Below are 14,464 nucleotides of genomic sequence, written 5' to 3' on the forward strand. Positions count from 1 at the left end.
GAAGAAGAGCTACGGGGTGAGGGTGTGGGGTTTTAATGGGGAGGGGGCACCTGAAACTTCAGTTTCCCAGAGATATGGCTCTTCTCTTCCAGCAGTCACCCGTAGGGTCCCAGGAGTCAGTGAATACCTACCTGGTGGGACGCTGTGATCCTGAGCAGAGGGATGCCATCCGAGCAGACGCCGTGGCGGACTGCCCATCTCTGTCCAGCCTCAGGAGACTACTGCCTTCCTTCCATTGTCCCTATTTCAGTTCAGCCTCCCCCCGCCCAAAGTTTTTGCCGAGGCTGCTTGCCCAGTTTCTAAAGTGGTCTCTGCATGTGATGACAAGGCAAAGGATTTACTCATCCATTCCACAGGTTTGCCTGTGTGCTTAGACGCTTCAGTCATGTCTGAGCCTTTGCGACACTATGGACTGTAGTCTGCCACCAGACTCCTCTGCCCATGGGATTCTCCAGGCAGGAATACAGCAGTGGGTTACCATGCCCTCCTCCAGAGGATCTTCCCGACCCAGGGATCGAACCTGCGTCTCCTGTGCCTCCTGCATTGCAGGTGGGTTCTTTACCACTACAGCCACCTGGGAAACCCTTCCAAAGGTTTCCTAGTGTCTGTTCTCTGCATAGCACTGTGTCCAGTCATGGAGCTCTATTCCTTTCCGATGAGGTATAAAACATGTCTCTTCCATCTCTAGCTCTCTTCTGCTATCTCTTCTTAACCCTTAAACCTCCCCTACAACCCTCTGCCTTGTATGCCAAATCTTCTAGATACCGCCTCCACTGACGTGTTGCAGGATGCACTAGGCACCTAGGTGTTGGAGAAGATTATTATAACCACCGTCACCACTACCAGCACCATCACCACCACCATCACCATCACCATCATCATTTTTGGAATGCTTCCTGTGTTGGCACTGACAGGCTTTATATATGTGATCTCTCGCAACCATCATTCAATAATCTTCATTCAGAAAATATCTATTGTGTCTGCAATGTAGCAGAGAAGGAGAAGAAGGAAGCAGATGATAACATGGTTAGACAGCATCACTGATTCAATGGACATAAACTTGAGTAAACTCCGGGAGATAGTGAAAGACAGGGAGGCCTGGCATGCTGGAGTCCACGGGGTTGCAAAGAGGTGGACATGACTTGGCAACTGAACAACAACAACAATGTGGCAGACACTGCTAGTGCTTGGGATGCATCCGGGAATAAGCCGAAGATTCTTGCCCTTATGGAGCTTATATTCTAGCTGTGGGGTCGGGGCGGGGACAGGGGCGGGGACAGGCAAACAAAACGTAAACACAATAACTGAAGAACTGATGTGCAGGTTAGAAGGTGATAAACATGATAGGAAGAAGTAGAGAGGGATAAGGGGCTCGGGGTGCCAGGCCGAGGGGCTGGGAAGGCCTCCTGGAGGTGATGGCATTTAAGCAGAGTCAGAAGCAGGGGAGGATGTGACGATGTGAGGGGGAGAAGAGACACAGGCAGAGGGAAGCACTGCGCAGAGGCCCTGGAGCAGATGAGACGCTAGGAGGCCTGGAGCCAGCGAGCAAGGCGAAAGTAGCAGGACTGAGGTCAGAGGGGTGACGATGGGCCAGGTCACATGGGGTCCTGTAAGCCATTGTGAGCACGCTGGCTCTTACTTTCTGGTGACCTGAGGAGAAACGGAAGGATTCTGAGCAGAGGAGTGAGCTGATCTGACCAGGAGATGTAAAAGCTTGCTCTGGCTGCTCTGTTGAGGACAGGCTGGCTGTTCGGGGTAGCTGTGGTAGCCTGGAGACCAGGTAGGAGGCTGTTGCAATAATTCAGGCAGAGAGGGTGTGGCCCTGGCCGGTGTTAACCGTGGAGGAGAGAGAAGTGGTCAGTGACTGGACAGATCCCCAGTGACTGGGACGCATGTGTGGTGGGAGAGAAGGGGCAGTTACTGAAGATGCCAGGATGTCCAGCTGGCACAACTTGGGGCTGGGGCAGCTCTGCCGAGACGGGGATGATGGCAGAAGGTGCGTGTTTGGAGAGGGTGGGGACGGAGCACTGGCATTGGATGTGTTGCCTGTGAGGGTCCATCAGACACCCCCGTGGCCATGTGAGTAGGACAGCATACAGACCACACTTACAGGCGTGACACAGAGGCCTGGGGTATCCCACAAGAAGAGGCTGGTGGGAGGAGGAGCACCCAGCAGAGGGGCTGAATAAGTGAAGAACTAGAAGCGGGTAGGAGTGTGTGGGTGCCTGAAGCCAGGTGAAAACCATCCATCGATCTACGAGGAAGAGGTGACCACCTGGACCAAATGCTACTGATGGACCCGGAAAAGACTGGGACGGATAACCGGTTGCTCATCTTACCAGAAGTGGATCTCATACCCATTTTAAGGTGAGGGAAAGGAATCTCAGTGAGAAGCAACTTGCCCAAGGTCATGGTGTTACGGGCAACAGATTAGGGTGTGAGATGAGGTCTCTGCAAGGCCAGGGAACTGCAAGCTTCTCAGACCAATCCTGGGGCTCCAAGAGCTCTGTGAACGGAAAAACCAACTCTCACAGCCGGCAGCTTTCAGTCCCGCCAGACCATCCTGACTCTGCAGGTCAAGTCTGCAGGCAAGCGAAATGGGATGAACAGAGGACCACCAGCACAATTTAAAATAACTTTTTACTACCAGTTGGGATGTGAGGGCCTGCGTTTGCCCTTCTCCTCGCTTTCCAACCGGTTGTTTCACCCACCAGTCTACCAGCCTGGCCCCTAGGGCATTTCAAGTTAGTGGTGCCTAGTGTCAGCAATTCCACTCCAGGCATATTTGTATTTGAATAGAAGGGTATCCCCACAGCCAGCTGGCCCAGGAGAGGTGAGCAAGGAATGCGGAGGCTTGCACACTCGACACAAATCAGGCACCCTCCGTTTCTCCATTACCAGCTTAAGTCTCCACCATCCCAAGGCCCTGGCGTTGCCTCCCTGTGCCTGAGACCCTGGCCACCCAGCCCGCTCACCTTGATGGGGCGGGATGACGGTCGTCTATCTCCCTCTGGTGTCGCCTCTTGGAATTGCAGCCTCGGGAGAGGGAAGAGGCCAGCTCCGCCTTCCAACCCGCGGGGCCTGGAGAGCCACGCCTACCAGCCGGGCAGGCCCCGCTCCTTCCTGGCCCTCTGGGCCTTGCCCGCCGCTACGGGGGCGTCTAGGGTCTCCGCATGCCCAACGTCACAGGCAGAACTCAGACTTGGGAATCAGAATGTCCCATGGATTCTCCTGACCCTGCCTCAAATTGTCGGGGCAGACCTGCAGGTGGGGAGCAAACCGTCCCTGATTTCTTCACATTTTGCATGCCCCCTGTGCCCTCTGCTGCTGCTGCTGCTGCTAAGTCGCTACAGTCCGACTCTGTGCGGCCCACCAGGCTCCACCGTCCCTGGGATTCTCCAGGCAAGAACACTGGAGTGGGTTGTCATTTCCTTCTCCACCTGTCCCCTCAACCTGTCCCTTTGCTATAAATCACTTGACATTGCCAGGCCCCAACCCCCAGCAGCCACCCCAGCTCCCATTCTTCTCAGGCCCTTGGCCTGGGGAGGGCTCAGACTGCAGTGGGTGCCCCTGCAGACTGTGGTGGGTGCATCCCTCCTAGCAGATGCCCTCCCCACCTCCTCCCCTCACCCCTCAGTCCCCAAGCGTTAAGAAACAGCAAAGGACATTATGCCTTATTTTAAATTCCTCCTGGTCTTTCTCCGAACTCCTCTGTAAAGCCACCTCCCCCTCTCCAGTGCGAGCCTACAAAAAGTCACTGCGGGGCGTTCAAAGTTCATGTTTTTGTCCCTCTAAATGGCTCCAATCAAGGCTGTGCAGCGATTTTAAAATCCAAGAGACTTCTGCCCACACTCCCAGCAGACCACCGGGGACAGATCCCAAGGGTGCGGCGACCCCCCACCCCCACCCCACCCTGGACCCCAACACACACTGGCTGAGTGACCTTTATTCTTTAAACCCGGATGCAAACCCACTGAACTGGCCTTTCAGGCCCCATCTGCCCCCTCAGTGAAGCAGCCCACACAGTGTTTTCAAAGGAACATTATTTGATCTGAAAAACATCTGGAGCCCGTTTCCCCAGCACTTGACCGGGAGCTCTCAGCCGACATCAGAGGCTCAGTCACTGAACAAACACCCTCTCTGCCGGTGCTCCCAGGAGCAGCCCTGTGGACTGGGGATGGGCGGATTTATAGAAAGGTCTGGCCAGGGCTTCTGTAAACCCTGGAGCAGAGAGTATGACGATGGAAAAGGTGGTGGGGGATAAAGAGGACTGGAAATGAAGGTTAAGGCCAAGAAGCTCCGAGACGAAGGCGCCCAGGAGCAAAACATCAGCCATCAGGATGACCATCTCCTGAGGTCATCCTCTTAGCAATGGCTGCAACTTACATTCACACAGCTACAAGATGCCCCTCGTGGGCAGGAATGTATAAGACCCCGATGCTGGAAAGACTGAAGGCAGGAGGAGAAGCGAACGACAGACGATGAGATGGTTGGATGGCATCACCGACTCAATGCACACGAGTTTGAGCAACTCCAGGAGATGGCAAAGGACAGGGAAGCCTGGCATGCTGCAGTCCATGGGGTCGCAAAGAGTCAGACACGACTGAGTGACTGAACAACAACAACTGGCTCCTGGGACAGTGTCCCGCAGGGGGCCAGGATCTGCTCCAGGAAGTGGATGCGTGCCTGACATCCTGAGTCCCGCATGGACATCCAGGACTCTTCTCTGGGACTCGGGGGTGCACTTGAGAAGCAACATCTTGAAGGTGATAGAGCAATGAACTGAGAGGTGGGACACCTGCTATCCAGGGCTGATTCCTCCACTCCCCAGCTTGGGCGAGCTTGACCTTGCCCTTGGGAAGTGCCTCTCATCCTGCAGTTGTGGGGATAATCCCTACTTGGCCCAGCTCCCAGCATTGCTAGGAGGATCATGTGAAATCCTGCAGAGGAAGTTTCTCTACGACCTCAGACTCTGACTGCAAAGATTAGAGACAGCCATGAACATCGCTCTTTTCACCTGGCCCTATTGTGGCCAGAGGCACCCCCCCAAAAAGATGGCTGGGTGGCCCTGGGCTGGGGTGGGACAGAGTGGGGTGATTTTAGCAGCCTTCAGCCAAGGACAAAGGATAAAATGACATGTGAGCAGGCTCTCTTCCACACAAGCATCCTTACCTGGGTTCTGGGTGGTCTGCCCACCTGCCTTCCCAGGCTTGTCTCCACCTATCAGCCCCCTTCTCTGTTACCACCTCACCAGCTCCTCTCAGAGCCTCCAGGAGCCCAACCCTTCTTCTGTGCCCTTTACCCTTCAGACTACAAAGCAGTCTTTTATTGTATGACAAGCTCTACCATTTATTACGCTTCTGTCATGTGCCTGGCACTGGGTTGCGGTTGTACCTCATTAATTAATTCTCCCCTAAAGCATCACAGGTGTGAAGCATCACGTGGGTGAACCCCCTCCAGTAGACTCTGTACCGTGTCCTGACTTGACCTTCTCCCCAGGCCCACTGCCCTGAAACTCCTCTCCTGCTTGCTGGAGAGCAGTGCCAGGGAATTTGACAAATCTGACAGCTCTTTCCCAGCCTGGCCCTTCAGCAACCTCTCTCTTGCCAGTCTGACCTGACCTCTGCTGGCTGGCTGCTGCTGGCTACTCCGTATCCTCCCCAGTCCCCTGAGGAGCCCAGGCTCCTGGAACACTCCACCCTGTGCCCTCAGATGCCAAGGACCCAAAGCTAGGCCTCCAGCCCTGCCTTCTCTTCCCAGTATTAGACTGATCTGCTCACTGGATGCACACAGGGGCCTCAGTGATGCAAAGCTGCTGCCACTCACTGCCCGTGGTCCCTGTGGATCCAAACCTTCTCCTGTGTCCCTCGTTTGGTGACAGCACCGCTGTTAGTGACAGTGCCCGATAGTGCCCTTCCTCCCAATTATTATCAACAGTACCTTCCCTTCACTCTCCAAAACGTCTTGTTTTGGGGGATAAATTACATGCCCAGCTTAACCCTCAGCCACTCCACCTGCCTGTTGCAGAAACCCGACAGCTGTCCCGGCTGTCTCCTTCTTGGCGATCCCCATTCCTCTGCCTTCACCAAGCCTGGTGGACTTGACTGCCTTTATACCTTCAGGCCCCGGCCCCGGTCCACGCCATCACCCTCTGCTTCAGCAGGCTCACCCTGCCTCCAGCCTTGTGTTTCTCCCACCCTCCCACAGGCACCTGGGTGACCTGCCCAAGGGACCTTCTTGAATTGCTAATCTGATCACCTGCACCAGCCTGAAAATCAAATGGTGACCTTCCCGCTTCCCCAGCCTGGCTTCCAGATAAAGACTAGATTCTACACCAGCGCCCATGAAGCAGCATCTGTGACCCCCTCAGAGTGTGGTCCTGCCCCCTCGGGAGCCTCAGCCCTCACCCGGCTGTCCCAGCTTCCTGTCTGTCACTGGCACAGCTCAGCTCGGGGTCACCTCCCCCTGGAAGCATCTCCAGACCCCGGCTCAGCTGGGCTGCCCTCCCTGGCCCTCGTGGTGCCTGAGGTCCCTCTCCTGAAGCACTGACACAGTATCCCTGTGCTCCATGCATCTGTCCGTCTCTCCACCTTAGACTGGGAGCTCAGGGCTGGTACCCTTTATCTTTGAGTTTGCAGCACTAACAGGGTGCCTGTGGTTCAACAGCTTGTGCACCAGCTGCTGTCCCAGGAGCAACTGCGCTTGGCTGCCCCCTGCATGTGGGCACGGTCCCTCTAAGCATCTTTTCGAAAACGAGCTGGGTGGATCTGCTAATCCATCAGGGGCTGCTCCCGGGTGTTGGAGCCCTGTGTCCTAATCATTTCGTGATGGCAGCAGCTCCCATTTTTCTGCTCTGTGTATAAAAAGGATGGGAGCTCCTGGGGATATATCCAGAGAAAAACATGATCTGAAAGGATACACACACCCCAGTGCACCATAGCATTGTTTACAATAGCCAGGACACCGGAGCAACCTAAATGTCCGTCGACAGATAAGTGGACAAAGAAGGTGTGGGCCGTTTATGCAATGGAATATTAGCCATTAGAAAGAATGAAATAATGCCGTTTACAACATGGATGGGCCTAGAGATTGTCACATTGAGTGAAGTCAGTCTGATAGAGAAGGAGAAATATGTTATGACATCCCTTATATGTTGAATCTAAAAAGAAATGGTACAAATGGACTTACTTACAAAACAGAGACTCACAGACTTAGGGAATGAACTTACGGTTGCCTGTACACATGGCTACATTTTAAATGGATAACTAACAAGGACCTTCTGGAACAGCACACGGAACTCTGCTCAATGTTATGTGGCAGCCTGGATGGGAGGGGAGTTTGTGAGGAGAGTGGATATATGTGTATGTATGGCTGAGTCCCTTTGTGGTCCACCTGAAACTATCATAACATTGTTCATCGGCTGTATTTCTGTATATAGTAAAAAGTTAGAAAAAGAAGAGTGATAGGCAGTGGGCTGGGGAGCTCCGAGGGCTCGCTCATCGAGAACGGTCTCTGACTCTCCCACATGTGCATGTCTCCAGATTTCCAGGCCTCTATAAGATTTGTGCTGAAACTTGTGTCTCTGCCTTGGGCCGATGAGGGCAAGGAGGTGGTCCCCAAAAGGCAATCACACAGATGCTGTAGGTGCCGTGTGACATGGGGACATGCCTGCTCAGCCCGGGGAGGGGGACACTCAGGGTCGCTGGCTTGCTGGGGAGGAGAACAGATTGGAAAGCCGAGGACCCGCAGGAAGGACGGCTGCAGTCTGTGTTCCTTCCCTCTAATGCAACGCACACTCCTCACTTAATGGCAATTTCTTCCCTTCAGAATGATTCCAGCTGTTTAAATTCAAGGTGAAGAATAAGCCACAGTCAAGAAGCTTCTCAGGGCCCTTTCAGTCTTCCTTGGCTCGAGAAGGGGATGCGTTTTAAGATGTTTGCCTCCTAATGTCTGTCACAGCCCCGGGGAGGGAAGTTTCTTGTTTCATCGCCTCTCTTGGCTCTCTGCGGCTGTTGGCACTGGGACCAGCTGTATTTTCCTGCACTACTCTGCCTTCTAGGGGGCCCACCCTATTTCCTCTTCTCTCTCTGCTTCCTCCTACCCACCCCCAGCCCCGCACCTGTCCTGGTAGGGGAGAGACTAATGCTGGTCTGGGGTTCTGCCGAGGCCCCAGGACACCCGGCAGCTTGAAGCACAAACCATGGGGCTCACATGGCTCAGAGCTGCTTCTCCGGGAGGTGTGTCTGCCCACCTGCCACCCATGCCTTCCTTCCTGCCTTCATCCACCTGGCCACCTGGCCACCCAGTCAGCCAACGTGGGGTCTGTGATGCTGGTAGGGGCTGTGGGTAGTTCAAAGAAATACAACACATGGTCTTACTCTCCGAGAGCTCATAAATCAGTTGACGCTACAGGAGATATGCAGAAGCAGCCACAGTACAGGACGAAGGGAAGTAAACGCTGGGTTTGGAGGGTAGGGGATGTGAAAAATGCTCAGAGAAAGAAGAGACCCAACAAAGATTGGGGGGAGGGAAGCGTTACTCAGAGGAAGGCAGTCAGGGAAAGCTTCTCAGAGGAGGAAGCATTTTGGTAGGGGTGGGGAGTACGGGAGTACAGGGTCCAAGTCTGGGGAAGGGGCCTGAGCCGGCAGGAAGACCTCTGCTGGGCACAGAGCCTAGTCCCCCGCCCACTGCACAGCTCCTTCCAGGGCTTCACGGCTTGCTTCGTGGGTGGGCTTCCTGGGCGTGTCCCTTATAAGCTGCTTTGATCACCTTTGAAAGGCAACATCTCCACATAGTCACCAACCTCTTACCCTTTTCCATCAGAGCCTGGGCCCAGAGGAAATGCCTTCCTCTTCTTCTCTCACTAAGGACTCGGGCTTCCCTGTCCCCACTTTAAAGGGACTCTGCACCTTTTCTCTCATGTTTCCTATTCAATATCCTATCTCCCCTCTGAAAACCTGCCCCTTGATGCTCCTTTGGGGAGGGTACCATCCTCTTCTGCTCCCAGCCCTTGTAGAGTAAATGGGGCTACCCAGCCTCACTGTTTGGGTCAGGGATAAACACGGGATCCAAACAGGACAAATCCAGGGACTTTTAATGGTTGGATGGGGTCAATCCAGTGGGTTAATAAACTAGTAAAACATAACTCTGAAGCTGATAGAGTCATCTTTGTCATTACAGGAAAGAGTGTTTACACACAAAGCCAGCACAGAAAAAACAAGTCGAGAAGAGGGACAGATGGCTTCCTGGTGACGTTGACTGAGCACCTGGATCCAGCCATGCCTGAAGTTATCCCTGGAGTTTTCAGTTTGTGAACCATTAATGCCTTCCTTCTTTTTTCTTGTCACAAGCCAGTTTGAGTTGACTTTCGCCTCTTGCCACCGACAACCTCGACTAAATAAATACTTAACTCGAGAGCACATTAAACGAAGCAAGGCATGCACAGTATTCAACATGAAGTGGGTACCACCCACTAAATGGCAGCTTCTGACACTCTAGCTGAACCTGCCTTCTCAGAGGACAGATTTCTGTAAACTTTATAGTTCTACAGCAGTAGAATTCTACTTTTCCTTTCTTTCTTTCCACCACTTTGGCTCGACTATCCTTTGTGAAATTCCTGCTTTCCTTGGATTTCTTATCCACAGCTCTGCATCCTTCGTAAATCTCCAGGTTTTCTCCCCTGCCCCACTCTGGGCTGAGGCAGGGTGGGGGATTTCAGGATCTGGAGGGGGTGATATTTGCTTTGCATTTTGTGTTCATGCCCAAGGACCATCAGTACCAACTAGACCAAGTCAAATGCAAAGGCTTCCCAAACTGGCTTCAAACCTGTTGCGGCCAAGGGCACCAGGGACTCAGGAAAGTCTACACTGCCATCTAGTGGACATATGTGGCAATGTCACACGGAATGGAGCAATATCACTGGGAATGGAGCTCTTGGCTCATACTCCCTCTTGGGACAGTCACTGGGCTCTGAAAGTATTTGGTCCAAACTCCTCACTCCTTAAGGACAAGTGAATTGAGGGTGAAGTCGAGAGTCCTGTCTCATGGAGTATAAGCGTCATACCTTTCCTTGGAGGAACAGGCTCCTGCCCTGAGTTACAGTCACAGAGGCTTATGCTTCCTCCACTTCTCCCACCTATCTGTGTTATGATCCAGGTGGAGGGCTTCCGGCGGGGAGGGCTGACATGAGCATGTGTGTGTGTACATGCACACACGTGTGCGTGTACATGCACACACGTGTGCGTGTGTGGCAGGCTTGGGAGGGCTGAGGAAGAGGACACCCGGAAAGTCTCTCATGACTAGCTTGCTTAGCCTCCCAGAGGAAAGGATGTTTGTCAGCTCTGCAGACACAAGCTTCATGTTCTCAGCCTCATAAATTATGAGACAGATCACCATGTATTTGTTCCCTGATAGTAAAAGTCAGTTAAAGAAGGAAAAGACTCTCAGGAATTCTCTGGCGGTCCAGTGGTCAGGTCTCTGTGGTCTCATTGCCAGGGCCCTGGGTTCAATCCCTAAATCGGGGAACTAAGATCCCACAGGCCACAAGCCATGGCTAAAAGAAAAGAAAGAAAATAAAAATCTCCCTCTGTTTCTGAGTAGTCTTCGCAGCCCCACTCGAGAACCTGTCATCTTGTTATCCCTGTGCTGACAGCCCCCAGGCTGGGCCGACGGAGCGGGGGAGCCCTCTGTAGTCCCTCCCTGCCACGATGTGCAGGAGGATCAGAAGGCTGGCAGAGGTGTGCCTGTGGTCACACCCTGGCCATGACCCTTCCGTCTCCACCCACTCGAGTCCTGAACACATCACAGTCCTTGTGCCTAGGTTGACATTGGCACCTTCTGCTACGACATGCAGACAGAACAAGGATTACCCTCCACCCCCTGACAATCTGGGAGCTCAGCCTGGAGTCAAAGAAGAAAGAAACGGCGACTAAGCCACTGGAGCAGCTTTCCTGACAACTGCAGCTCTATTTCCCCCTCCCATCGCCCTTCCCCAGGCTTACTACATTCCCAGACCAAGAGAAGCTTCCAGAACAAGATGGTACCAATCATTTTCCAGAAAAAGGAATAGTTCTATACAGTTCCTAGAATGTTTCTCTTTTTTATTTTGGGCAAGTTGGGGCCACCTTCTGAGCAGGTCTCATACTGAGATGCCCAAGAGCCAAGGGCACTGACCTCCACTTGTTCAGCCCACGTGAGAAGCACTGCTCCTTATGAATCGGGTCCTCCCCATCTAGATCACTCTGAAAACCCTGCCACTCTGCACCTTGAGAAAGAGCTCCCCATAGATCCCTCCCTTCTCATTTTCCTTGCCACCCTCTGCATCCCCTGGCCAGTCTCCAGGTGAAGCACCCCCTGAACCATGCCAAAGCTCGCAGCCTGCAGCCCCTGCTACCCACCCCAGCCTCCTCCAAGGCGATGGGCCACTCTAAAGGAGGCACGCGCTCAGGGCAACAAGCCATCTGGTGCCGCCAATCCCGGCTCAGCCGGCTCTGCACATGGTTTCCTGTTACTCAGAGGAACAGACTCAGAGGGAACCCGGATCTCAGAGCGACCCTCCCACTTCAGCCAGGCCAGCTCGCTCACCTCCAGGGCCTGAGGGAACTTCACAATTGGTTCGGGCCAGGTAGTGATCTTCTGTCTGTAATTGTTGCATTCAGGAACGATCATGCAGCCGATGTTACCCAACTCTGGGTAGAAAACCTTAAGGCCCCTGTGGAGAGAGGGAGGTGGTTGTCTTGTGTTGGGGTTTTCGGGGAGCTGGGGGGTGCATAAGGCTTCAGTCTGGCCTGTGGAGCTTGAGTTACTTGACTTCTTGTGACTCAGTTTCTCCACCTGTACAATGGGAATACTAATAATACCTATTTGTAGGGTTGATGAGAGGGGTAAAGTAGTGACCGATGTTTACAACAGGGCCTGGCAGGTTATCAGTGGTCGGAAAGTGTTCACTACTGTCAGTGTTTACTAGTCAAAAAAAAAAAAAAATCCATAGGCAAACCCAGTCAGTGTCTTTAAAGTAGGGCTGGGTATAGAAGAATAATATTTTTATGTTGTTTTTCTGGAATGTCCTTATTACACAAAGAAAGGTTTAGCAAGTTATCACAGGTGTTCTTCATGGGGACAAACTTCTCTGTCCTTTAAACAATCACGACCCTCTCCATGCCTGCAAATCCCAGCGGTAGTTGCATAGCTCCCTTCTTTGGGTGACCTGTTGTCCCTGCCCTAGGCTCTCGATATGCCATTCCTTGCGCTTTGTTAGCGTTATTATTCATTTACTTTATTTTTGGCTGTGCTCGGTCTTCCGTTGCTTCATGTGGGTTTTTCTCTAGCTGCAGTCAGCTTTCTTATTGCAGTGACTTCTCTTGCTGTGGAGCGCGGGCTCTAAGGTGTATGCGCTTCAGCAGCTGTAGCACTCCGGTTCAGTAGTTGCAGCTCCTGGGCTTAGTTGCTCCGCAGTATGTGGGATGTTCCCAAGGATAGAAGCCGTGTCCCCTGCATTGGCAAATGGATTCTTAACCACTGGACCATCTGGGAAGCCCTCAGGTGGTATAGTCTTAATAACTTTTGAAGAAGTTTTAGAGTATGGGTTTTCATCTCTTCTCATGGCAGTATTTTAAGGACTTTTCGGTTTGTTTCTACCATTACCCCCTGCCACGGCAAACATTGAGATCTAAGGCTGAGAGAGGGGACCCTCTTCTGGCAGAAAGATGGAGACTCAGCCCACAGCCCAGAACTGGAAGGTGGGGGGCAAGGGTTGGGGAGAAAGGAAACTGAGGACCAGAGGGAACAAAAGTGTCTCCTTTTTCTATCCCAGTAGAATTGCTGCAAATGTTTAAAAGTTCTTGTTGTCCGGCGCTAAGTTGTGTCCAACTCTTTGTGGACTGCAGCGTGCCAGGCTTCTCGGTCCTTCACTATCTCCTGGAATTTGCTCAATTTCATGTCCATGGACTCTGTGATGCCATCTAACCATCTCATCCTCTGCCGCCTACTTCTCCTTTTGCCTTCAGTCTTTCTCAGCATCAGGGTCTTTTCCAGTGAGTCGGCTCTTCCCATCAGGTGGCCAAAGTGTTGGAGCTTCAGCTTCAGGATCAGCCCTTCCAATGAGTATTCAGGGTTGATTTCCTTTAGGATTGATTGGTTTGATCTTCTTATAGTTAAGCAAAATCATCAAACTGACAGGGCCTGAGGCAGGAGATTGACGGGTTTCAGGTGGGACACTTAACTAGCCTCCTGTTTGCGTTTCCTGAGACATGAAGTAAGTAGGCTCCAGGTTAGGCATTTACAACCATCCTCCTGTTTGTACTTTGAAATAGAAATAAGAACAGAAACAGGGCAAATAGCCAGGCTTTGTCTCTTGTGGATACTTGAAGATAACAGCTATGGCAGGACAGAGAAGGGTTAAACCCTGTTTGAGTAAAAGATCAAGAGGTCACAAACGTCCCCTCCATGGGACAAGGGAGATGCTGCACATGGACCGGAAGCCTCCTTGAGGGTCAAAAAGAAGGTGAAAGCACCCCACAGCAGGTGATGCTGAGGCTCCCCCATAGGCCTCTGGGCTGGAATCCATCTCAGAGAACAGTTGTGCATGGATATTGGGGAGGGTCCTAGGGCAGGTCAGTTGTAGAAAAAGAAATCAGATAATTGGCCAAAGATAAACAAAGACCCAGAAGAACAGCCCTGTATAAACGACTTAACCGCCTCTTTACTGCATTCCTCACTAGGGGGGACGCCCACACCCTTTCTCTCCGGGTGTGCATCTCTGCCTTGTTTCTGTCTTAACAAACTGTTTATCTGTGTGCTCTCCCAGTTGTCGTGCTGTGTCTCTAATAATAAACTTCATACTCAGTTTTACAGTTTTTGCCTCCTTGAGAATTGCATTTTTCAGTGGAGGGGGGCAAGAGCCAGGGGAATTTTGCTTCTCGCCCCTAGCCCCTGGTGGACTAGCAGCTAGGATTTCTGGTTTTTATCCAGGCTACCCAGGTTCAATTCCTGGGGAGGGAACTAAGATCTCGCTGCAAGCCGCTGCTCTCTGCTGCCTCTCAGATCAGGCCTAAAGCCCCTGAGGGGCTTCCCAGATGGCTCAAGCAATAAAGAATATGCCTGCAATGCATGAGACGCAGGAGACACAGGTTCCATCCTTGGATCAGGAAAATCCCCAGGAGGAGTGAACAGCAATCCACTTCAGTATTCTTGCCTGGAAAATCCCATGGACAGGATTGGCTGGCGTGCTACAGCCCATGGGATCACAAAGAGTTGGACATGACTGAGCATGCAAGCAAAGCCCCAGAGGGTGCCAGGGGACCAAGAGTTAGGTCCATCCAGCCAGGCCCCCATCATACCCACAGGGCACTGTCAGCCCAGGGTCTGAAGCCCACATGTTGCCTCCAAGTCTCATTCTTCAGGTGAGGCTATCACCATGGGCCAAGAGCTGGACCACAGCCTCCCAAGAACCTGGCAGAGGTGCCCA

The 14,464-nt window shown here is 52.6% G+C and overlaps 1 protein-coding gene across 1 annotated transcript in view; it reads right to left on the minus strand.

Annotated features, from left to right (window-relative positions):
• The window catches only part of PEBP4 (phosphatidylethanolamine binding protein 4), a 221,335-nt gene that overhangs the window by 202,735 nt on the left and 4,136 nt on the right, over positions 1–14,464 (minus strand). Inside the window, exon 3 of the mRNA XM_005684000.3 lies at positions 11,584–11,710. Within this exon, the coding sequence (XP_005684057.1) occupies positions 11,584–11,710 (127 nt within the window). The remainder of the gene's footprint in view (positions 1–11,583; positions 11,711–14,464) is intronic.

The sequence above is a fragment of the Capra hircus genome, chromosome 8 (genome assembly GCF_001704415.2).
Source record: "Capra hircus breed San Clemente chromosome 8, ASM170441v1, whole genome shotgun sequence".
Classification (NCBI taxonomy): domain Eukaryota; kingdom Metazoa; phylum Chordata; class Mammalia; order Artiodactyla; family Bovidae; genus Capra; species Capra hircus.